General features: G+C 39.1%; 1 protein-coding gene across 2 annotated transcripts in view; it reads left to right on the top strand.

The window, feature by feature from the left end:
* ASXL3 (ASXL transcriptional regulator 3) overlaps nucleotides 1–23,499 on the top strand; it is a 137,588-nt gene that overhangs the window by 14,467 nt on the left and 99,622 nt on the right. For both annotated transcript variants that reach the window (XM_087707108.1, XM_087707107.1), the window contains exon 2: nucleotides 14,985–15,067. In XM_087707108.1, the coding sequence (XP_087563234.1) occupies nucleotides 14,985–15,067 (83 nt within the window). The remainder of the gene's footprint in view (nucleotides 1–14,984; nucleotides 15,068–23,499) is intronic.

Genomic DNA, 23,499 nt, shown 5'->3' with positions numbered 1-23,499 from the left:
ACTTGAGAGACCGCCTTCTGCCGATTACCTCCCTTCGACCGATTAGATCGCACAGATTGGGCCTCCTCCGGATTCCATCTGCCAGTCAATGTCGACTGGCGACTACACGGAGGAGAGCCTTTTCTGTTGCAGCTTCGACCCTGTGGAACGATCTCCCCGTCGAGATTCGTACCCTCACCACCATCCATACCTTCCGCACGGCCCTTAAGACCTGGCTCTCCCAGCAGGCCTGGGGATAGGTTCTTAATTTACCCGCCCGAGTGTTGACTGTTGAATGCAAGTTGTGTTTTATTATTTTATTTTGCTCACTCACTGTTTGTCTTTGGTATTGCACCCCTTTCCCTGTGATTGTAAGCCGCCCTGAGTCCCCTCAGGGAGAAGGGCGGCCTATAAATCTTAATAAAATGTCTAAAAAAATAATAATGTCTAAATTATGTTAATAAAATATGTATGGACAATTACTAATTTTCAGTTAAAGTTAATCTTACACAAGCATATAGTGCCTCTGGAAATCCTGCTTATACTTTCCTTTTTGACTCTAGAGTTCTCTCTCCCACTTACATTTAAACATTGAAAATCTTCTAATTAAAAAGGTGGGACATGCCCCAAAGATATTCCTAAATACTTTTGCCCTCGGGGGAAAAAAAACAAGAGGCAAATTGAAATGGCATACAGCATCTTGAAAGGTTTGAAAGAGGTAAAGGAAACAACTTATCTAATGTGCTATCTAGTAAATGAATAAAGGAAAATGTATAATAAAAACTTTTTTTTAAAAAAGAATTTTCTTGTAAACTGAATTGCTTGGTTTTTGCCTCTAATTGTGCAGTAAATGCCTGTAGCTTTAAATGTCCTGAAGTAGGAAGAAACATAGATTTTTTTTTGGCTTTCCCCCCATTCTGCCTCCTTTTCACTATCCATTTTTTCTTCTACCTATCTGTGTTTCCCGGAAAATAAGACCGGGTTTTATTTTCTTTTGGGACCCAAAATATGCACTAGGGCTTATTTTTAGGAGATGTCTTATTTTTCCCCCTATGTACAGGAGGTCGACTTCTTCTGCTTGCTCATGGGGGGGGGGCCACATGGTGTGCTAGTGCTGCCATCACAAGGGAGTGGAGCTGCCTCATGCTCCCCACACCAGCTAATCTCAGGACCACTGCACCCAGGCCACCCAAGCCTCGACACCTGCCTCGCCTTGCTCAAGCAGCCCTGGTTAGCAAGAGTCTGCATGGCCACTGGCCCACTTTTTCTGCTTGCTCGTGGCCGCAACGGAGCAAGAAAAAACATGTGAGGGCTTATTTTAGGGATAGGTCTTATTTTTAGGGATAGGTCTTATTTTGGGGAAAACAGGTTATTAAGTGATAAAATTAGAATCCTAACTTCATCAACCACGTATTTGAGTGAATTAGTTGGGGACAAGCAAGATGAAAGGGATGCCGGTGTCTCTAACTTGTTGCCTTTTTACTAGAATTCCTGTCTTTCCCAGAGAGCATAGCCATTCATATCAGGTTAGGGAAAGATGATTTATAACACTAAGATGCAGACACAAAATATGTAGCTTGCAATCATATGGCTCTTTTAGAAGCATTAACTTTGGGTGTCTGATGAAACGTTATCCTTCAATTTTGATTCATAAATGTTCTACAAATCAGTAGATATGAGTTTTATTACATCATCAGATTTGTGAAATGTTATGTCAGCTTTCAGTCCTGCCAGAGATTGAAAAAAGGTTGGAGGAAAAAAGGCTGGGACTGATAGTCAAGGATAAATAATGCATTGCAACTTTTAATACATTAGCTATTCTTGATTATCAGTGTAAAGCTTTTTTTAGTCAAAGTAATGGAAATACCTAACTTTAGACCCTGAAATCTAGAAAGGCAGTGCTGCTTTTAGAATCAAAAACATCTCATTGCTAAATATCTCTGTGTTTATATTTGTGTATGTTCTGTCTATTACACTCAGAACATTTATGTCCGATATTCTACCATCCTCCATTGGTTACAGACAACTCTGAATGCCCACACTAATCCAGTGGCATACAGTATCCTTCAGCAGACTATTTTTTAACAAGATTATTTGTGTATTTATTTGAGACAGTGGCATATCCATATTACTATTATTTAACAACATGCTGCTGAAGAGATAACTTTCTTCCTTAAATCTATTAACCTATTTTTCTAAACATTTAAATTCTGCCATTTCCTTACATGAGACTTTGTAACTTGCTTGGCTACTCCTAATTATAACTTGTTTTTTTAAAACTCAGATTTCCTATTATAGATTAGAAGTTAGAGGCCAGCAATACTAATATATTCATAATAAATGGATACCAACCTTACTAGTTTAGTCACAAGAAATACATTTGGTTTGATATAATTATATTGATAGAACAAAAATTAAATTGATAGAACATCTTCAACCGAGTTTAAGGGGATGTCAGTGTTCATGCTCTGCTATAAAGGCTTTGTGTGGTCAGTAGGTCTTGTGATGTGAAGGTCATGTCAGGTGAGGGTCTTGTAATGGGTCTTGTGATGGGGAGATCACATCAGGTGAGGGTGGTTGAGAGGTGAAGTTCTGGTTGAAGTGGTTACGTGGGTTGTTTGAGGGTCAGTGCCTTTGCTGATTGGCTGTTGATTTGAATTCTGAGGGGTTTGTAGGCTGGTTGAAGGTTGATGTGTCTGTTGATGGAATTGCTTGTGGAGTGCCAGACTTCAGTAAACTCATTTGCATGGCGTGTGATAGTGTAGCTGATAATTCTTGTATTGCTCCAATCGAATTGGTGGTGTGCAATGTCAGAGGAGGTAGAGATTAGGGATTTGGGATTGTGGCGTTTCACTGCCAGCTACTGTTCATGGATTCTGTTTTTTAATTGATGTGATGTTTGTCCCACGTAGAATTGGTTGCAATTGTTACAGTTGACTTTCTAAATTACATTGTTTCTTTTACCTTCTGTATCTTGTCTTTGGTTCGGAATAATTCCTGGCAGGGTATGGCTGTGGGTTTGTGAGCTATTGCTATTCCTAGAAATTGAAAAATTCTGGCTGTAATTTCCAACACCCATTTTATGTATGGTAGGGCTATTTTTTGCATGGTAGTGGGCTGTGGTTTGGGTGTTGTGTCAGTTGCCAAGCACTCCCACTAAAAACCCAAGCCCCAAACAAAATACAACCAATTCAGCCAGATCCACCCTTTTCAGTCAATGATGTTCATTCCTAATTATCTACACTGCTCAGAGTCACTTGCTTGTGAGATGAGCATCTATATAAATTAGATCGATCGATAAATAAATATGATGAAATGTATTCTGTGAAAACACAGCATAAATTTAGCTCCTTTTGTCCTTACGTTATGACATCTAATGCAAGTACATAAGGGACAGAGTTTGTGTTGCAACATCAGGATGAATCCTTTTGTCATTTGTTCCATTTTGCCTGCTACATCTTTGCAGGAACTTTTGTTTTTAGTACTGAGGTCTGTACTTGCCCCTTTGTTTTAGCAGGGGTTTTAGTTTTTTTCAGTGAAAGTAAGTGCACTCCCAGTTTGCGGTTATTTAGTTTGGTGAATAATTTCTTATCCAGTAAATGCAGCTTAGGCTATTTTTAGCTTAGCAGAGGGACTTAGAATGTGATGTATTTCTTCCAGCACTGGAGTAATGCTGAGTACACTTGCATTGCTCAGTAAGTTCTTTTATGTCACCTTAAGCCTATTATTATTTCAGTGATTCCTGTAACTTGAGTATAAGTGGATTCTTTTCCAATATGTGCAGCTTCTTCCATATGTATGTGCTATGTCATGTTGTATTGATACAGAATAATTGAAGATAGGATCATGTTTCAGACGTCATTCAGTTTTGATGGTCTTTATTCTGATGATAAATAAAGCAGTCTATGAAATGTGAAGTAAGGAGCTTAGCTGCATAGATGATACAAGGACAATATTCTTTTACTAGAAAATTATTGTTAAGAATTTTCACGAGTAGCTGTATCAAATGCATTAAAACAGTATTTATTTATTTATTTATTATTTTTTTTATTTTTTTATTTATTATTGTTTATTTATTTATTTTTATTTATTTATTTATTTATTGGACTGTAGAAACTGATTTAAATTACATTAATGTTTCATACCAAGAGATGGAATAACTTGCAGATGCCTTTTCTATCTTATTTTAGTAAGATAAATGTCATAATTTGATGGATTATTTTTGACAGAAAGCTAACTATTATGCATTTAACAAACATACCACTGACAGCTAGGAAATGGATCTTTGTGTCTAAAGGTTTTTTTCCATGCTTGCCTCTAATTCAGAATCTTGATTTGTCATATTTAGTTTCTGAACACTAAGTAAAAAAAAATGATCTGTGTCAAACAAATACAAATAATTGCTCTCTGAGACAATGTTCAAATTCTGTGACTTAATGACTAATGGTTTCATACAGTTATGACTAAAGAGTAAAGAAAAGAGCAAAAAAAGGCACTACAATGCATTACAATGAAACCATGAAACAAAAAGAGGGGAAGAAGACTGAGGAATCAGCAAGTGAAGGAATGGCTAGTGGGTAAAGTGAGCAGGTACAGCTGCAGGAATGGCAGGGGATGTTGGGGATGAAGAGTCAGTGAGTGAGTGAGAAAGTAAAGATAATCCGGGCTTAGTAAGCACTTTGTTGGATCAGTGGGTGAACTAAGTGGATGAGATTGGAGATTTCAGATGCAGCTAAACAGTTAATTGTTGCCTAGATCAAAGATTCTCAAACCTCATAAGATTCTCATAATCTTATACATGATGATGAATTTGATAGTACTTCTGGCCCTGCCTATGTAGGCTTATTCAATTCTGGTTTTGTTCTAAATTGTAATCCACTCTCTGATTTGTTCAGAAATTATAGCCCACGTTCAAAACCATTGGCTGGCAGTGAAAACTAGTCACTTAAAGACTTAATTTAATTAGATTAATTTAGAACATGGGAGAAAGTTGAGGACTACCTGTAGTCAATTTTACAATCTCTGCCAACATTAACTTCACTACCCATTCTTCCAATTTGTGAGTCCTTCCATCCTCCAGCTACTGTATATTGTCAGTGTTATTATATAATTGCATTCTATGTCTTATGATTATTATGCCATTATTGTGTTCAGGTAGTCCCCGTGCCAACTCAATGAAGCGGTGGAAGTGATGAACCGGGGCCTTGAGGCTGTTAAAGACTGGATGAGAGCTAACAAACTGGTGCTCAACCCGGAAAAGACCGAGTGGCTGTTGTGTTTTCCTCCCAATAATTTGGCTAATGTTCCATCAATCAGGCTGGGGGGACAAAATTTATACCCCTCAGACAGGGTCCGCAACTTGGGAGTCCTCCTGGACCCACAGCTGAGTTTTGACCATCATTTGTCAGCTGTGACCAGGGGGGCATTTGCTCAGGTTCGCCTGATGCGCCAGTTGCGGCCCTACCTGAACCGGGAGGCCCTCACAACAGTCACTCGAGCCCTTGTGATCTCCAGGCTGGAATACTGCAATGTGCTCTACATGGGGCTGCCCTTGAAGAGCATCCGGCGACTTCAGCTAGTCCAGAATGCGGCCGCGCGAGTGATCGTGGGCGCACCACGGTTCGCCCACATAACACCGATCCTCCGTGAGCTGCGCTGGCTACCTGTTGATCTCCGGGTGCACTTCAAGGTCCTACTTACCACTCACAAAGCGCTCCATGGTAGTGGATCTGGCTATTTGAGAGACCGCCTTCTGCCAATTACCTCCCTGCGTCCCATCAGATCGCACAGGGTAGGCCTCCTCCGAATTCCATCCGCCAGTCAGTGCCGACTGGCGACTACGCGGAGGAGAGCCTTCTCAGTTGCAGCTCCGACGCTATGGAACAATCTCCCCGTGGAGATCCGCACCCTCACCACCGCCCAGGCCTTCCGCACAGCCCTTAAGATCTGGCTATCCCGTCAGGCCTGGGGATAAAAAATCTTAGTTCGTCCCCTCCCGAATGATGAATGAATGTTGTGCTCTATTTTTAATATTATGTATTGTCTTATGTTTTTTGTCTTTGTATCCCCTTTCCCGTGTTTTGTAAGCCGCCCTGAGTCCCCTCAGGGAAAAGGGCGGCCTATAAATTATAATAAACATTCTAAACATTCCAAACATTCTAGTCTGTACATTGCTGGAAGTACAATACATTTGAGAACACTTTGCTTATGTGAAGTAATACTTTCAGGCTTACTGGATGTTGCTTGTTTACTGCATCCAGCTTGAGATGGATGAAATATTGGGCAATTGTTTAAGACACAGAGGGGTTGATCAGAAATCAATAAAGATTATAGAGATGAGTTGGGAAGTGTTAGCCAGTGGCAGAAATCAAAAAATTAAAAGAAAGTTCATGAATGCTAGCGTTCCTATACTTAACGGTCCAGGAATTTCATAACAATACAGACAGTCCATGTTTATTAACTGTCTTAAATAGCAACATTTGCAGTTATGACAGTGATGAAAAAGTAACTTGGTAATCAATGTATACATTTATGACTTTAGCAGCCCCTCCCTCCCCCCCTCTCTCAGTGATGTGTTCAGTCACATGGTGTCCCGTGCCTCACCTTTTTCCCCATTTGATTTGCCTCTTTCTGAGTCCCTTTTTTCCACAGGAGGCATAATCCCTAAAAAGTATTAACAACAAGTTAACAAGCTCAACTCTATGATTGTAATTGGTTAGAACCTAACACTGACAAGATCCTAATCAGTTTCACATTAAAAGTTTTTGTTTGCCTCCTAAGGCAAATCAAATAAGCAGGCTAGGCAAATAGCCTGCACTAGCACATTCCTTTCAAAATGTATTCACTATTGTGTGCCTGCTTATTCTCTTGTAATCCCTTGTTCTCCAACTAATGTAAATATAAATATCTCCCCTTGCTAATTATCCCAGTCCCAGAGTGAGCATTCCCAAAGGTGGGGAGTGGGGAACAAGGGCTATAAAATTTGCCTTTTTACCTGGCTTTCTTGTGAGCCAGGAGTCCAGAAACCTATCTTCCTATTTAGTCTTCCCTGGTTTGTTTGGGGTCATAGCCTTCTAATGTTGTAAAGCAAAGAATAACTGAAATAAAATTATAAGCACAATAATCTCACGATTATTCACTTAGTGATCACTTTGCACAACAACCAAGTTTCTGGTCCCAATTGCAATCATTAAATGATGACTGCCTTTGGTAAATTCCAGGCTACCTTTCTCATGTTGGAACAACTATCTAGAAGTTCTATTTTTAACATAACAATTTGAAGTCACTTCCATTTTTAGGAAAACTTCTTTTAGACAATGAACCAGCATCCTTTCAACAACTATAATGCGGGAACTCATACAGTGCAATCAAATATTCCTTGTTTTTACTTATTTTATCCAAACATACTAACATGATAGGGACAAAAGCAAACCAGCTTTTAGTTGTTTGCAGGAAGAGAGAAACTCTGTTTTTCACTATTCCATTTCCATCCTCCTAAGTCCTAGTTAGTATATGAGATAACTTGGTAATCATTTCATAGATATTTCCTTATCTAACAGAGAAACATATACCAAGAGTGTGCAATAAAGGAGCAGGAGCGACTTCTGACTTCCTGCTGCCTTCCCCATTGAGTTTCCTTTTGGGAAGCTGGCAGGAAGCATCACAAATCTTCCTTTCCTGCCCTCCCTTTCACTTCACTTCTGTCAATGTTCCTCCTTTTTACTTACTTCCTTTTCTTCCCTCCCTCCCTCCCTCTCTTTCTTTCCTGCCTCCTTCCCTATCTCTCCCCCCCTTTCTTCCTTTTCCTATCCCCACAGACTTTTTTTCTTCTTCCCTCCCTTGCTTTCTCCCTCCCTTTTTTTTCTTCCTTCTCTTCTCCAACTTCCCTTTCCTCCTCCATTTTTCTTCTCCCTTTCCCATTTTTCTCTTCCCTGCACTTTTCCTATCTTCTTTCTCTTCCTGTCAATGTGGTTACCTTCTTCACTTTGTTCCTTGAATTCCTTACCATTTTACTTTGCTTGTGGGAAGCTTGCAAAGAAAAAGTTGGTGGGAAAGCGAGCAGGAAGTTGCAAGTCCAAGACCAGCTGACAGTTAAGTGGCTACTACCAGATGGAGAAGGGAGAAATGACTGTAGATCAGGAATGATATGTGAGGGTGAACAGCAAGTATTGTTTTGGTTGGGAAGGGTATGTGAATCCAAACTGGTTCTGGGAAATTCCATCTAAAATACTTACACAAGTCCTGTTCCCCTGAACTACTTTTGGATTTATCAGACAATAGCCACCAGGAACAATATTCCTTGTTTTCTACCAAAGGGAAAGGAAGTCACATTTCAACTTCCTCTCACTCTCCCATTTCAGACTTATCATTTCGATTAAGCATTTCAGGCTTTATGAATTGCCTGACTTGTTTTTATATGCAGGAAATGGAATATGATTCTGATGGTTTAGACCAGAGGTCCCCCACCCCTGGTCTGAGGACCGATATTGGTTCACAATTTGTCAGAAACTGGGCTGCACAAACAAGCGAAGCCCCATCCATGAGATGCAGACAGCACATGAAACCATACCCCCTCTGGCCTGCAGAAAAACCTCTCCATGGAGCTGGTCCCTTGTATCCAAAAGGTTTGAGGCTACTGGCTTAGACGATGGAATGATGGAATATTGGTTTGACTCAGAAATGAGGGAGGAGAAGGCCAAACTGATAGAGAAGAGGTATTTGCATGCTAAGAAAATGTGAGAAAGAAATTCAAAACAATTCTGCATTGATTGTGTTGTGTATAACTTGAAGAAAACTTTTTCCAGCTTTCAATATTCTGTTACAATACAATATAATACAATAAGGTAAGACTCCTAACAACTCTTTTTGTTCCTGATCTTGCAGATCATAAAGGGCTAACATTGTAGAAAATGTCAAGTACAGTTAGTCCTCAACTTATGACCAAAGTTGAGCCCAAAATTTATGTTGCTAAGTGAGAAATTTTTAAAGTGAGTTTTGCCCCATTTTATGACTTTTTTTGCTGCATTTGTTAAGTGAATCACTGCAGTTGTTAAATTAGTAACATGGTTGTTAAGTGAATCTGGTTTCCTCATTGACTTTATTTGCCAGAGGTTATCAAAAGATAATTACATGACCCTGGGACACTGCAGTGGTCATAAATGTGAATCAGTTGTCAATCATTTCAATGTAAGTCATGTGATCATGGGGATGCTGCAATTGCCATAAGTGTGAAAATGATCATGTCATTTTTTTCAGTACCCTTGTAACTTTGAATGGTCATTAAACAAACTGTTGTAAGTCGAGGACTACCTGTAGTTTCCTTTAAAGGAAAAGAAGATTCAGACTATTTTTTAACATGGGAATTATTTTATAAATGGTTAAATGACAGATATGGAGGTTAGAGGAGTGGAATTAGGTGAAATACTTATTGGAGAAAGAAAAACAGATGAGTAAATACTTTTGATGGTAATATAGTCAATACTATAATGGAAGATAATATGGAAGATAATATATGTTATAATATGATTGATTTTATTGCATATTTGTTTATATATTTCTCTCTCTCTCTCTCTCTCTCTCTCTCTCTCTCCTCTCCCTCTCCCTCTCCCTCTCCCTCTCCCTCTCCCTCTCCCTCTCCCTCTCCCTCCCTCCCTCCCTCCCTATATATATACCTGCTGGTCTTGTTGTATTCGGGTCTTTTCCCATGTAAGATTGATATTGCCTTGGCAACGTTTCGGTGAGGTCTCACTCGCCATCTTCAGGTTGGTGTTTTCGGCTTAAAGCATGGTCGGAGCTGCCGTCTTTCTATAAATCTTGGTGTGTGGTGTGTGGTGTGCTGGCTTTGTTTCAGTAAGTGAATTGATTGGTTGTGTGGTTCTATCATGATTGGTAGATTGGTGCTGATTGGTGCTAGCTGTGTGCCCATTGTTGTTTTGTGTTGTATTGGCCTGGTTGGTGGGTGGGGCTTGTTTGTTGACTAGGGCTGGTTTCCAGATGTCTGGTAGGCGGGAGGTATCGTCACGTTTATTCATGTTGTGAGGGTGTTTCTCTATTTTGATAGCTTCCATAATTATTCTCTTGTTGAAGTGTTCAGTTTTGGAGATTAATTTGGTTCCTTCAAAATTAATTTCATGTCCTGTAACTTTAAGGTGCTGGAAAAGGGAGGAAGTTTTTTCTTTTTTTCTTACTGCGTTCTTGTGTTCTGCGATGCGTGCATTTATTCTCCTGTTCATTTGTCCTATGTATGTTGCAGGGCAGATTTTGCAAGGTATTTCGTAGACAACTTGGTTTTCTAGCTGGATTTTGTCTTTGGGGTTTCTTAAGATGTTGGCTATTTTTTGGTTAGTGTTGAAGGCTGTCTTGATATTGTGTTTGAGAAGAATTTTGCTGATTTTATTTGTGGTACCTTTGATGTAAGGGAGGAGGGTGATGCCATTGTCCTGTTCTGGGTCTCAGTTCTTGGGGGGAGTCTCCCTTTGGATTAGGTTGGTAATTGTTTTTCTTTGGAATCCGTTGGAGATTAATATGTTTGTGAGATTGTGTAATTCAGTTTTCAGGTGGTCTTTGTCGTCTAAGCATTTGGTTCTGGAGATGAGGGTCTTGGCTACAGAGTTGATCTGTGCAGGGTGATGATGGGATTTTGCGTTTAAGTAGCAGTTGGTGTGTGGTTTTTTTTTTCTGGTAGATGCTGTGTCTTAGGGAGCTATTGGGTTTTTTGTAGATTAGGACATCCAGAAAGGGAAGTTGGTTGTTTGCTTCTATTTCCATAGTGAATTGTATTTTGGGGTGTTCGCTGTTGAGAGGTGTGAGAAAGTTGTCCAGTTTTTCTTTCCCGTGTTCCTCACACCTCTCAACAGCCTATACCCAAATTAACCAAATTAATCTCCAAAACTTAACACTTCAACAAGACAATAATTATGGAAGCTATTGAAATAGAGAAACACCCCCATAACATGAATAAACGTGATGATACCTCCCACCAACCAGACATCTGGAAACCAGCCCTAGTCAACAAATGAGCCCCACCCACCACCCAGGCTGATACAACACAAAACAACAACGGACACACAGCCAGCACCAATCAGCACCAATCTACCAATCATGATACAACCACACAACCAATCAATCCATTTACTGAAACAAAGCCAACACTCCATCCCCGCTCCCACCAAGATTTATAGAGAGATGGCAGCTCCAACCACGCTTTAGGCCGAAAACACCAGCCTGAAGATGGTGAGTGAGACCTCGCAAAAACATTGCCAAAACAATCTCAATCTTACACGGGAGAAGACCCGAATACAAAAAGACCAGCATACCTACACCTGTGAATAAATAAATATATAGACTGAATCTGCAATAGGCAAGCAGCTTGGTGTGAAGAAATCAACTGTGGGAGCAATAATTAGAAAATGGAAGACATACAAGACCACTGATAATTTCCCTCGATCTGGGGCTCCACGCAAGATCTCACCCCGTGGGGTCACAATGATCACAAGAATGGTGAACAAACTTCCCAGAACCACACGGGGGGATCTAGTGAATGACCTGCAGAGAGCTGGAACCAACGTAACAAAGGCTACCATCGATAACACACTATGCCACCAGGGACTCAGATCCTGCAGTGCCAGAAGTGTCCCCTTGCTTAAGCCAGTACATGTCCGGGCCCGTCTGAAGTTTACTAGAGAGCATTTGGGTGATCCAGAAAAGGATTGGGAGAATGTCATATGGTCAGATGAAACCAAAGTAGAACTGTTTGGTAGAAACACAACTCATCGTGTTTGGAGGAGAGAGAATGCTGAGTTGCATCCAAAGAACATCATACCTACTGTGAAGCATGGGGGTGGCAACATCATGCTTTGGGGCTGTTTCTCTGCAAAGGGACCAGGACGACTGATCCGTGTACAGGAAAGAATGAATGGGGCCATGTATCGTGAGATTTTGAGTACAAACCTCCTTCCATCAGCAAGGGCACTGAAGATGAAACGTGTCTGGGTCTTTCAGCATGACAATGATCCCAAACACACCACCTGGGCAACGAAGGAGTGGCTTCGTAAGAAGCATTTCAAGGTCCTTGAGTGGCCTAGCCAGTCTCCAGATCTCAACCCCATAGAAAATCTTTGGAGGGAGTTGAAAATCCATGTTGCCCAGCGACAGCCCCAAAACATCACTGCTCTAGAGGAGATCTGCATGGAGGAATGGGCCAACATACCAGCAACAGTGTGTGCCAACCTTGTGAAGACTTACAGAAAACGTTTGACCTCTGTCATTGCCAACAAAGGATATATAACGAAGTATTGAGATGAACTTTTGCTATTGACGAAATACTTATTTTCCACCATAATTTGCAAAAAAATTCTTTCCAAATCGGACAATGTGATTGTCTGGATTTGTTTTCTCATTTTGTCTCTCATAGTTGAGGTGTCAATTACAGGCCTCTCTCATCTTTTTAAGAGGGAGAACTTGCACAATTGGTGGCTGACTAAATACTTTTTTGCTGCACTCTGTGTGTGTGTGTGTATGTATGTGTGTATGTGTGTGTGTGTATATGTGTGTGTGTGTGTGTATGTATATATATATATAAATAAAAGATAAGATGACTTGCTCCTGATCCTCACTATCCTGCAGTCCTCTCTTCATGCAAAAAAGGAGTAAGGGAAAGAATGAAAGATCTTTCACTCCTTCTCTGTGGAAGAAAAAAACATGTTTTCCCTGCTCAAGGAGGTGGGAACAATAATTATTCAGATTCTCAAGTGAAGCATTTTACAGTAAATTGCAGTTTTTTAAAAAAAGAAAAGAAAAAGAGACACTACAGATTGAATATCAGATCCTTAGAATCCAAAACATATAATTTAAAATTAGATGAATATCACTTAGCTCGTGCTACTTTGTATTAGTAACACTGGATATATTAGTAATCCAATAATTACATTGCTAAGTCATTAATGATTTATGATCCATTATGAGAACATACTTTGCAAGCCTTAGTTAAATTTGCTCTTCTCGTACAGAGCATATATGTAGTTTGCATTAATATTAAACACAGATTCATGGACAAAGTTTATTTATATTTAATATAACTTAATCAATATGCATCTCAGGACACATACACAAAGAATAAAATCAGCAAATACAAACATTAAAACATATGTCAATATAATAAAACATCATGTCACAATTAGTTCAACAACCAAAAGCAATCATTCAAGAGAGGCTTACAAGTCTTGACAATGGGGTGTTGAAGGAGGAAAGAAAGGTCTTCAGAACTCATGTGCAGAAAGTCATTAAATGGCAATCCATAGATGCAACCACAGTGCAAAAATAACTTTATTTTACTGCTTTTGTCACGATGCAGACCTTAATGAAGCATCTAGTATTTGGTAAGATTCTTTCTTTTGTCTTCTTCTAAGGATACTCTAGATGTGTGCTGTTTCATCTCTCAAAAGTTCTTTTGAGAATCTTCCAGAAACTATGTGTAGAGAGGCATCAGAGACAATCTGATCCAAGTCTGCCTCTGCTCGCTCATCACAAATGACTAAAAACCCAGTTGAACCTTATCTTCAAAAGCTTCCCTAAGTGTCCTCTGAATTCTGTAGAGTGCTTCGGGTGCCTGGAACAAAGGAATCAAGTGGATCCTACCTTCCTGTCAAAGGGAGTAGCTATGGAGTATCTTAAAAAACAATCAGAATGATCAATCTATGAGAAGTACTGTAACATTCCTCAACTTCAGACCACATCTGTCCAAAGACAAAAATATATACAATGTATAATCACCACTGCGAGCCAGGTCCTCAGTGATTTGGGTGAGGCCCATGAATTCCCAAGCTACTTCAAACTTCGCACCCAGAATCTCTGAGTACCATAAATTTGGAGAAATCTGTTGTTAATCTACTTAATCAAGAAGCATAAGCAGGGACGCAGATAGGTAGTAGTGAGAGTGATCCGTGTCAAAATCCCATGTATTCCCTATATCTGCTGGTAGCTAATAAATCTTTAATAAACTGGTTCTGCTGGCTCCATTCTTGTTGCCTCACCATTAGGCGACTGATGCCTTGCTCTTAGCTCTCATAATACTCTTACCTAAGTCAGCTTTGCTTTCAATCAATCTGTGAAATTCTAGAAAATTTAACAATTGGTTCTTGTGATCTAGTAGGAGCATGCTCCAGCTCACCGCTGCCTGCTACTTTATTTCACATTCTGACACTAAAATATGTTAAAATGACTTCAGGATCTAAAATCGAAAGCACAAGTTGGCGCAGTGTGAAGGGACTGATGATATGGACCAGGAAGGGTCCACAGGGCTTCCTTCCTTCCTTCCTTCCTTCCTTCCTTCCTTCCTTCCTTCCTTCCTTCCTTCCTTCCTCCCTCCCTCCCTCCCTCCCTCCCTCCCTCCCTCCCTCCCTTCTTGAAATGTTGAAGGACAAATAATGCAGTCAAAGACCAACATATAAAATGTATGTTGTATGTCCTGAATCTATAGTTCAGGACTGAAATATTTTTATTCATATATAGAAATAAACATAATATAAATACTTTATGTATAAATATAGATAATTCTTTGAATTATATAATATATATTATGTTATAAATATAAATAATATAAATCATGTATTGTACTTGTAATGATACCTAAAATTCATATTTTATTCTCTGCTGTGTGAAGAATCTTTCTATGCAATCACTAAGATGCTTTCTCTGATATATGAAGGAATAATAGAATAAACAATGAAAAAGAAAGTGATAGTGATATGAGAATAAATTGTTAAATAATATTTAATATTTGAATTAATATTAATTTAATTATTTGGATTTAATTAAATAATATAAAATAATAATTGATATAAATTGATTTAACAATCTAACTCTGTTATATGCTACAATTGCCTTTATAGTTAACATAAAATGTAGAGCTTTTCATTTAAAAAAAAACCTTTAAAACCTACATAATACCACAATAATTAAACTGTAAATTGATAACTATATTTTCTTTTGCATATTTTTCTTTTTAGGCACTGGAAAAGCATCCCAATTCACCAATGACTGCAAAGCAAATATTGGAAGTAATTCAGAAAGAAGGGTTGAAAGAAACAAGGTCAGTATTTATATAGTTTAATCTCTATTATTACATTTATCAATATGATTTTATTTCTACTTCAATAAGTACCATATTGTTTATGAGTCATTGATTAGAAAAGAATTATAATGAGTGAAATGCATATGCTTCATAGATAAAAATCTTATTTAATAGGCAGTAGATGGCATATTCCAGCTTTCCTGCCTTCAAAGAATATATACCCTTGATTGCAAATCTATGGCACACGTTGGCCAGCTGACTTCGGCCTTCTTTTGAGGCCGTTTTTAGCCCTCCAGAAGCTTCCCTGAAGCCTCCAAAGCGTGAAAAAAACGGCCCTATGGGCAAACCAGAAATTCAGGAACGGACTTCCGGTTTGTTCATAGGAACGTTTTTCGCCCTCCGGAGCCTTCAGAAGGCTTCCCTGAAGTCTCCGGAGGGTGAAAAATGGCCCTATGGGGAACCCGCAAGTTCGGGAATGGTAACTTCCGGTTTGTCCGTAGAGCCAATTTTCGCCCTCTGCAGCCTTCAGGGAAACCTTCTGAAGGCTCCCTCCGGAGGGTGAAAATTTAAATTATTATTTAAAATGAAAAATAAAAGTGAAAAGGTATAAATGTGCATGAATAAAAATAGTTAATAAGGGGTAATCAGACAAATTATTTAGTGGGGTGAGTCTGCAATCAGTAAAATGTAATTAAAGTTACAGAAGACCTGAAAAGATTCATTTGTACTTTTGCCTGTCTACTCTGGATAAACATGCTGCTGTTTATTCATTTTTTAAAAAGCACAAGCTTGGGTGTAAATGGAAAGACAATGGCAGAGAAGGGACCAGTATGAAGTCATTTAAATTCAACAATTGTAATTATGCCTAATGACAGAATAGTGTAAGAACCTAAAACTGTGTTTCTCAAATCTGTGTTTCTTAGTCATAATCTGTTCCCAAAGTCCCCCAATAAATATGATACTTTGAATGAGGATTTCTTCAGTGTAATTCATGGGGTTATAGGTAACTCCACATTGTAGTTTACAGTTAGAAGTGAATACAGTACCAAAGCCCTGTCAGTGGCAGAAAATTGGCTTGGCTTGGAGAAACAGTAAAAGGACCTATTCATGATACAATGCAATAGACAAGCAAGCATTGGCTAGAGCTGGGTTGAGTTACTGGAATCTATTTGTAAGAAACTTATATGAAATATTAAGGGTGAGTTGGGTCATTACTTCAGGAATAAACAAATTAAAAGAAAAGTGTAAAGAGGAAGAAGAATCACAAAGAGTAGAAATAAGAGACTGAAGCAAATGAAAGATTCAACAGGGATAGAAAGCAAGTTTATGGTGCCTCAAATACACAATGGAGAAGCATTTGCCTGACCTGGGAAGAGAAGTCGTATAACAAGTCATTGTTGCTGTACCAGAGAGATATGTCTAAAAATTAGGTGGGTCCGTTAAAATTAGAGCCCTCTGACAAATGTCCTTTAAATGAACTCATCAAATTTGCAGATGACACCAAGCTGACAGGAATAGCCAACACTCCAGAAGATAGGCTTAAGATACAGAAGGATCTTAACAAACTTGAACATTGGGCACTATCTAATAAAATGAAATTCAATGGTGAAAAGAGTAATTCTCCAGTGCACTGCTCGGAGAGTCCAAATGCTGGGTTAACACAGCCTATCTGCCCTTGGACTGAGTGATGTTTTTAGTTGACCACGCCTCCCTTTGCCTCTGCATGCTCAGTTCGAAAACTCAGTCCGCCCGTTAGGACTGTTTTGGGAGAGCTCCAGTCTAAGGTCAGATAGGCTGGAAAAAGTTTCCCACTTTGGACCACGTTTAGACTCTCAGATAGAGAAAATTACAGCTACTATAAGAACTGTCAAAATTGCCTCCATTGAGGCTTCTGTCGCTTTAAAAAGAGGGCTACCGGGCTTCTCTGCTGCTGGTGGTCGCAAGCGCTCCAGAGGATTGAGAAAGCTCGCCCAGCGGATGCTGGCGAGCGGCAGGAGCGGCTAGTGGGGTGAGCGATTTTCCTAGCCACAACAGGGGCGTTCCAGGTGAAAGAAAGCCCAGAGAAGGCTCTGAGAAGGCTCTGAAGCCTGCTGGCCGTATTGCTAGAGATCCCTCAGCTGCTCCATTCTGCCCGGCAACAGCGGCGACGGTTGGAACCTTTGCGCGCTTTCCTGGGCTGTGAGGCTAGAAAGAGCGGGAAGCGGCTGCGCGCGCACCCGCCGCCATTTTGGATCGCTCCGATTTGCTGTGAAGAGCGGCGAGAGTGCAGATCGTGCGAGGAAGGCTGCTAGTGAGAGGCAGGAGAAGCGAAGAGCCAGGCAGCCCCAGCGGAGCCACAGCCAGCCCTCAGCGACCGCAGAACGCCGCAAGGAGGCTGGGGACTAGCCTGGGGAGCCAGCTAGTCTCTCCCTCCTGAGAGGAAGATAAGTCTTGGGGAACCGAGGGTGGTGGGAGGAAGGAATCCGACCCCCAGGCGGCCCTTCCCTCCTGAAGATTCTGCGAGCGCATTTGGACCTCAACGGCCAGCGCGTGCCCATCCCAGCTCCAGCTATCTTCCAGGCCTTGTGGGGACCTGAAGTGGCTGAGGAATGCAGGGAGGCCTTAGGGGAACAGGCAGGGCCCTCCAGCAAACGCAGTAAGCTGGATCCCTCTGTGAAAAAAGGCAAAGGGCACAAGGGCTCAATTGAAAGGTCTTCACCAAGAGCCACAGTGGATCCCAGGGAGGTTTCAAGGCCCCATCAGCCAAAACCTAGCCCAGACCATCGCAGCAGGGAGTCAGCTTCCCCTGATCGTGAGGCCCAATCCCCCGGGGACAGTGAATTCTTGTCTGGGGATAACTATAGGTCCAGGGATCCGTCTCCAGAAGCGTCTTGGGGGTACCCCGACTCCCCTAGCTCCTCCATTGGAGAGGAACGAGATTCTATCCAGGATTCCCTGTGTGGGAAGGGTGAATCCAGCTCAGTCAGGCCTAGCCATCGCAGGCCCAGTAAGCAGAAACTGAAATGCAGAGGCAAAGGGAGGCGTGGTCAACTAAAAACATCACTCAGTCCAAGGGCAGATAGGCTGTGTTAACCCAGCATTTGGACTCTCCTCGCAGTGCCCCCAGAACGACCGTTCAGGTAAGCCAACGGTCTGGTTCTACATTTAGGCAAGAAAAACGAAATGCACAGATACAGTATAGGTAGTACCTTCCTCAATAGTAGTAACTGTGAGAGGGATCTTGGAGTCCTAGTGGACAACCATTTAAATATGAGCCAGGAGGGTGCAGCAGCTGCCAAAAAAGCCAACACAGTTCTAGGCTACATAAACAGAGGGATAGAATCAAGATCACGTGAAGTGTTAATACCACTTTATAATGCCTTGGTAAGGCCACACTTGGAATACTGCATTCAGTTTTGGTCGCAATGATGTAGAAAAGATGTGGAGACTCTAGAAAGAGTGCAGAGAAGAGCAACAAAGATGATTAGGGGACTGGAGACTAAAACATATGAAGAACAGTTGCAGGAACTGAGTATGTCTAGTTTAATGAAAAGAAGGACTAGGGAAGACATGATAGCAGTGTTCCAATATCTCGGGGGTTGCCACAAAGAAGAGGGAGTCAAACTATTCTCCAAGGCACCTGAGGGTAGAACAAGAAGCAATGGGTGGAAACTAATCAAGGAGAGAAGCAACTTAGAACTGAGGAGAAATTTCCTGACAGAACAATTAATCAGTGGAACAGCTTGCCTCCAGAAGTTGTGAATGCCCCAACACTGGAAGTCTTTAAGAAGATGTTGGATAGCCATTTGTCTGGAACGGTATAGGGTTTCCTGCCTAGGCAGGGGGTTGGACTAGGAGACCTCCAAGGTCCCTTCCAACTCTGCTATTGTATTGTAAATATTCTTCTACTCCGCACAGAAGAGCAGTGCTTTCCTTTGTATGAGTGGGCCTTTTTTCTAGACAAATTGGATTGGATTACAAAGCCCAAGACTCTGAAACCAAAAATACTCCAGGAACAAGATGCCTCACGTTTAAAAAGTTCACTGGGAATCTTAAAGAATGGTTTTAGGAAAATTTGGATCTGCCTGAAAAAGGCTTAAAATACTCAATTAGAACTTCATTACTATATCAGTGAAAAAGTCACCATAGATAAACATTTCAATCCTTTCAGTTCAATCCTACATTATTGCTGTTCAGGAAACAATTAGACTAACGTGACCCGTCAAAAGCGCGGACGGCAAAAGCGCGACCGACAAAATCGCGCCTTTGACGTCATCACAGCGCGACGAAAAAGATCGAAAAATTCAAATAAAAATTAATAAAAATTAAATTAAAGCAAGCCGATTCACATAAAGGTAAGGGTTAGGGTTAGGGTTAGGGTTAGGGTTAGGGTTAGGTTAAGGGTTAGGGTTAGCTTTAGAGCGTTAGCGTTAGGGTTAGGATAAGGGTTAGCGTTAGGTTTTTCGTTACTTTAACGGTTAGGTTTAGGGTTAGGTTAAGAGTTAGGTTTAGGGTTAGGTTTAGGGTTAGGTTTGGGGGGCTTAGGGTAAGGTTTTCGCTTTATTTTTACATTTTTCGATCTTTTTCGTCGCGCTGTGATGACGTCACAGCGCGCTTTTGTCGAGCGCGATTTTGTCCTACGCGCTTTTGTGGTGGAACCTTAGACTAAAAGCCTATCAGAAGCTGAGAATTTTTTGAAGAAAAGAGATCTGATAGAGTCTCATGAGAAGATACACGATTCTTTAAAGATAAGCTGGAGGGAGTAACCTAAATGTTTTAATTAATAAGGATGAACTTTTAAAAGTTCAAAATGTGTACTGATAAAAAGCTTTAGTTTTGTATGTATAAATTTACTATGTATGTAAACACATGTCCTCAGGTTTTTAAAGTAATATTATTGACTAGATTTGAAAATATGAGAATGAATGATATATTATCTCCTACAGCAAAGAGAGGCAGAGATAGTTAAACTGATTCTTTTGTCTAAAGAAGAGAATGTATTTAATTTTGTCTCTATTTTGAAATTGCTTCCAGATTTTGTGCTTACAATGGGGGAAAAAATGACATTTTGTTTTTGTTACCTAGACAGACTTATTGTTATAGAAATGGCTTGTAAATACTGTTGTGTAAAAGCAAAAAGTTGTGGTTGTAATGTTGTTACCTTCTGCTGTGCTAAAGAGAGTTGGAAGTCTTTTTTTCTTTTTTCCTCCCTCTCTCCTTACTTTTTCATGCTTTTTTTTCCTTTGTATTTTATACTTTGATTGGAAAATAAAAAGACTAAAAGCCTCTCAGATATTAAAATTCTTTTCCTTAGTTGCCTGATTTTCCCCCCAGGTCACAAACATAAGTGCAGCAGGAACATCCCACTGGTCCTACAAAATATGGTTATAAATCAAAGCTAATCATAGAAATAAAATCTGCATGTTAACCTGAATGAAAAATCACACAGAAATAAGAGTTCCATATTTGTGTAATACACACATGTCATGTATTGTTTTACTTTGTTTTTAAATGTATTTTCTGATATGACAATCACTTGTAAAAATATCTTCATCTGGGCAGTCCTTTTCCCTGTGTCTGGAAAGAAAACAACTATACGGGTTCCTGAAAAATGGTTGTTCTGTTAAACCTTTCAAGAATGTGTTTGAGATGTGGAAAGAATACAGATTAAAATCTTTATTTTTATAACACCTTTATAAAACAGAGTCAGTGCAGTTTGACTATAGAAAAACAAAAATATCAGTAGTTCTCTTGCCATAAATTCAACTCTGAGACATGTTAATCTGAAATTATAAAATATACCCTTTTGAATTCATTCGGATTTATTTATAAATAAATACTAATCTGTTTATCTGACTACTAATTCGGATACTAATTTTAATTAATGTGACTCACTGAATGCAATTTTTAGTCCAAAATTTTTATCTGGATCATTTCTTCATTTGCTATAGAATTAATAAATTGAAGAATAGGCTATCGTGCTTTCTAAAACTCTCCCATCACTAATTATTTCTTCGTAGTTAGGAAAATTAGAAGGAAAACTTCTCCCTCTGGAATTAGTTGGAGACATTTTTTGTAACATTCTTGTTTACAAAATAGGTAGGTTTTATGGGATGATGGCTAAACAAAGAATTTTTTCTCTTTTTGTGTAATGTGATCAACTATCTATTTCTCTACCACTACCCCAGCACAGTTATGCTTCTGATTAAAGTAATTGTTAAGTAAAATTGTAGCTACCATATACTATTAGCAGTCATGCGTGCTTCATTCTCCAGTCTTTCCAAAGTACAAGGCAAAAGAAGATAGAGGAATCCTGCCTTTCCAGAGCCTAAATGTTGGAATCAGTGCAAAATCAGAGGCTGCCTTTTTCCATTTCCCCCCTTTTCTGAGTGGGCAATTATGACCACCTTTAGCTTATCCCTGCCAGGTTAAGACACCATTTCAATAGCATAGACAGAACTCCTTCACTTTGTAATAGGGCTTCAACTGAACCACCAGGAAAGATCCCTAAATTCTGTTATTTCCATTCAACAGAAAATATTCTACTCCAGCTAGAATTAAAAGTAGGGGTTATATTTTATACACCTGGATCTGTATTATTACATTTCTTGTATGTGAATGCAAAACATTTGAAAAATAATTGGAAAAATCTTTTTCACTTGGGTAGCTTTAAAATGCTACTTTAAATGTCTCTTCTTCAAATTGCTGTTTTATGGAGTTGCAATTTAGTTGAGAATATTTACAACAGCACTAGAACTATGATTCACTGAAAGAGCCATATTATATTTCACATATCCTGTAATTCTCAGTAGCCCAAATTGCTGTTATAGGTGTTCTTTTAAAAGATGGACTGCTTTATGATTTCCTTTGAAGTGGCTATAGAATTTTAAAAAGTATAGTTTGAAAAGAAGAAAATAAACCTAGTCGTATCCTTGTGACTTTGATGTATCCAAAATAGTTGTAACATTAGGGAATATTTTCTACAGATAAATTCTCTGTTGATTTACTTTTTTCTTGGAGTCTGAATGCAAAGAAAAAAGTATTCATTTATTTATTCATTACCCTATCTCTTTGACTTTTCTTCCAAGGAATTTAGAACAAGATAAGTAGCTTCCAGACAGTTCTCCCATTAAGGATATTATTCAGACCTGGCCTTTGAGAGATTTATAGTAATTGCGATCTTCCTTGCAAAATGATTCCTTCCATTGAAGAAATAATTATGATAATTCGCAAGGTTCACCACTATACTTCAAGAATACAATATAAATTAAAAGAAAAAAGTAATTCCCATTTAAAGGTTGTGGAAGGATTATTGCTGATATTTTAGATCAGTTTTCAGCAGAGTGCAAATAGGGAAACCCTGAATCTGGAAGAGATATTTACTGAGATTTTAAAGTGCAATCTCTGATCAGAACAAGAATCTAAATTAAAACATCCAAAACAAATAGCTCTGAAGTATTTTCTTGAACACATTCAATGAAAGAAAGCCCTTTATTTTCTGGATACTTTTAATTCCTCTTACTATTAGTCTAATATTAAAAAATGTGGGATTATTTTCAATAGGCATAAGAACTCAATTAAGATGGAGGAATGATTATTTTGAAAAATATTCATAGGCTTAAGTAAAATAAAGGTTTGTTAGTTTTTGGAATAGTATCAGTATATGATATAATGCAATTAACAAATCCTAGTGATAAACTATATGGTTAACCATTCATGTATTTTTTTCTACATCTATTTTTGTACTATTAGTTAAAATGTGACTCATGTTAATTATCTATTTGTTTAAAAAACCCTGCATATGTTCGGAAAGTTAAGTTCAATCAAGATAGCAGAGTATTCAATCTCATTCACATATATTTGTATCATAGGCCTTTGCAGATGGGGGAGCGAGTAACACCATTGGTGTTTACATTATCATCCCACAAAAGTCATCATGACATGTTGTATAACTGACACAAGTGACACAATTTATAGCATTTTTGCAGTGACACCATGACTCCTATTCATCATTGCAACTTCTAATAGATAGCTATGATTAGTACTGTATATCTTGTGGTGAGGTAACGAATAATTCAGGCCATGTATGCTTGATTCTGGGATATTTCTGACTCATGATTGACTTAGATATTGAGTAATGCAAAAGCAAGATAGCAAAACATAGCCTTCAAAGAAATTTTAATGATAACAAGTTTGCTTTTCTTTTGTTTACATCAAGGTTGTCTCCTATTTGGCTAAGAGACAGAAATAAAATTGTTCTTGGTTCCAGTGTACAGAATGGGAGTATACAGAATATGGTTGGGAATAACAATTTGTTTAACAGAGATGAATATAAAATTATCCATCATGACAAGCCAAGTAACTCATTTCAGATTGAAAAACAGATTAGAAATTAACGAGTAAAATGAATATAAGACAGATCTGATCTGATATCCCTCCTTTCAATTAATTTTGGCTTTTGAAAGTGTTTT

Source organism: Thamnophis sirtalis, unplaced genomic scaffold (assembly GCF_051295495.1).
Source record: "Thamnophis sirtalis isolate CommonGarterSnake01/CBP01778 unplaced genomic scaffold, rThaSir2_p1.2 scaffold_2, whole genome shotgun sequence".
NCBI classification, from domain to species: Eukaryota; Metazoa; Chordata; class Lepidosauria; order Squamata; family Natricidae; genus Thamnophis; species Thamnophis sirtalis.
The sequence above is the reverse complement of the archived record's forward strand: the minus strand, read 5'-3'. Positions and strand labels throughout refer to the sequence as shown.